At 36.5% G+C, this 1,568-nt stretch overlaps 1 protein-coding gene across 1 annotated transcript; it reads right to left on the reverse strand.

The window, feature by feature from the left end:
• Positions 1-272: 272 nt before the first annotated feature.
• On the reverse strand, positions 273-1,325 carry LOC140450608 (uncharacterized). The gene has a single exon (XM_072544266.1). The coding sequence runs from the start codon at positions 1,323-1,325 to the stop codon at positions 273-275; it is 1,053 nt and encodes a 350-aa protein (XP_072400367.1).
• Positions 1,326-1,568: the final 243 nt, after the last annotated feature.

Genomic DNA, 1,568 nt, shown 5'->3' on the forward strand with positions numbered 1-1,568 from the left:
AAGGGCGGTCTCTAAATGGTTTTTTAGATAGTCTTTGTCTTGTTCTAAACCTTCACCTATTTTAAAGTTGTCACAATTAACTTGAAAAGTGCATAGATAAGCGTTGAATTTTTTTATTTCTCGCTGATTTATAATATTTATTGACCATTGATCAGACATTGTTAATTTATACAAAATCAAAATTTATCGAAAACACGAGCGAGACAAAACACGTCTTTCACTGTAACAGCGTCTAATAAAGAATGATGTACAATGTCTAATGCGTAATATTATTATAATTTTTGAAAACCAAGAGGTGCTGTGTCAATTAATGAGTCATCACTTTGTATTATTTTTCGTTTCTTGTAGGCCATCTTGAAAGTCTTTGATACCCTTTTTCTCGTAACAATATCTTTGGTCTCTGTATCCCTGCCGATCTGGTCATACGTGAGCTTAATTTCTTTGGTTGGATCGTGTATGATGTCATTCATGACGGAGGCGTTGAGTACTAGGCTGTTTTCGTAGTTTAAAGTGAAACCTTTGATTTTAGTCACCTCTTTGCCCTTGGCTGTTTTGTAAAAATAACTTTTAGGACCTGTACTGAGCCATTCAACTATGTAGTCATCTCCAGGCAACTCATCACTCCAATCGCCCAACATTTCACCTGTTTCGACAGTGTTTAGGCCATCATCAATGTAGACAATGGAGTCTGTGTCGAAATAAGCTACAGCCTCTCCTAGCCTATCAATCATCTCGTACAGTCTTAGACGAGCGTTACTGGTAAATAATGCCACAAAAATATTCGTAGATGTTGGGTCTTCCACAAACACGTCTTTATAATCGTAAGAGACTTGTGCTATATTATCATTAATAAATGTGACGTTTGTTAAATTTATTTTATCGTTCATCAAAACTTCGTACCATCTTTTAATGTCCACAACATACTCTGTCTGTTTCATATTCATTATTTGGCCAAATTTACCCCATAGACTATTTAGGCATATTTTAGCGACTGCTCGTTTACCGGGATTTGGGGCTATTTTAGATAAATCGAGCTCTATGTCCATCTGCTCTTTTACAGCCCGAGCGTACTCTTCATTTGTGGCATACGTATGTGGACTAGTTTCTAATTTGATCTTCATAAAATCTTTGACATATCCCTTGAACAAATCTGTCGATGTTTGCTCAAAATGCCACACCTCGTGAATTTTTATTATTTTGTACCCTTTTTCTAAGGCCTTATTAATTTCTAGAGTTGTCCATGTACCCATCAGCATTCTTTCCGAGTCATCATGATCACAATTTTCGCAATCTTCCAAGACGCATTGATTACACAGCGGAAACATTAATTTGTCAGTTTTGACAGGTAATACAGGATGGTATAAATCAGTAGGCGGTAGTATTTGACAATGTACTAGACCAAACCAATTAGGATCGTATACTTCAGGTGCATGTATTTTTGTAGGGTGGCCAACTGGATATTGATCGTAATATTGTACGGTTGGATACAGTGATACAATATCTATGTATCTGAGCTTTTTCCCAGTCACGTTTAGTTTTATGGCGTTTGTTCTACCGCCAAAGAATGC

This window comes from Diabrotica undecimpunctata, chromosome 9, assembly GCF_040954645.1.
Source record: "Diabrotica undecimpunctata isolate CICGRU chromosome 9, icDiaUnde3, whole genome shotgun sequence".
NCBI lineage: Eukaryota > Metazoa > Arthropoda > Insecta > Coleoptera > Chrysomelidae > Diabrotica > Diabrotica undecimpunctata.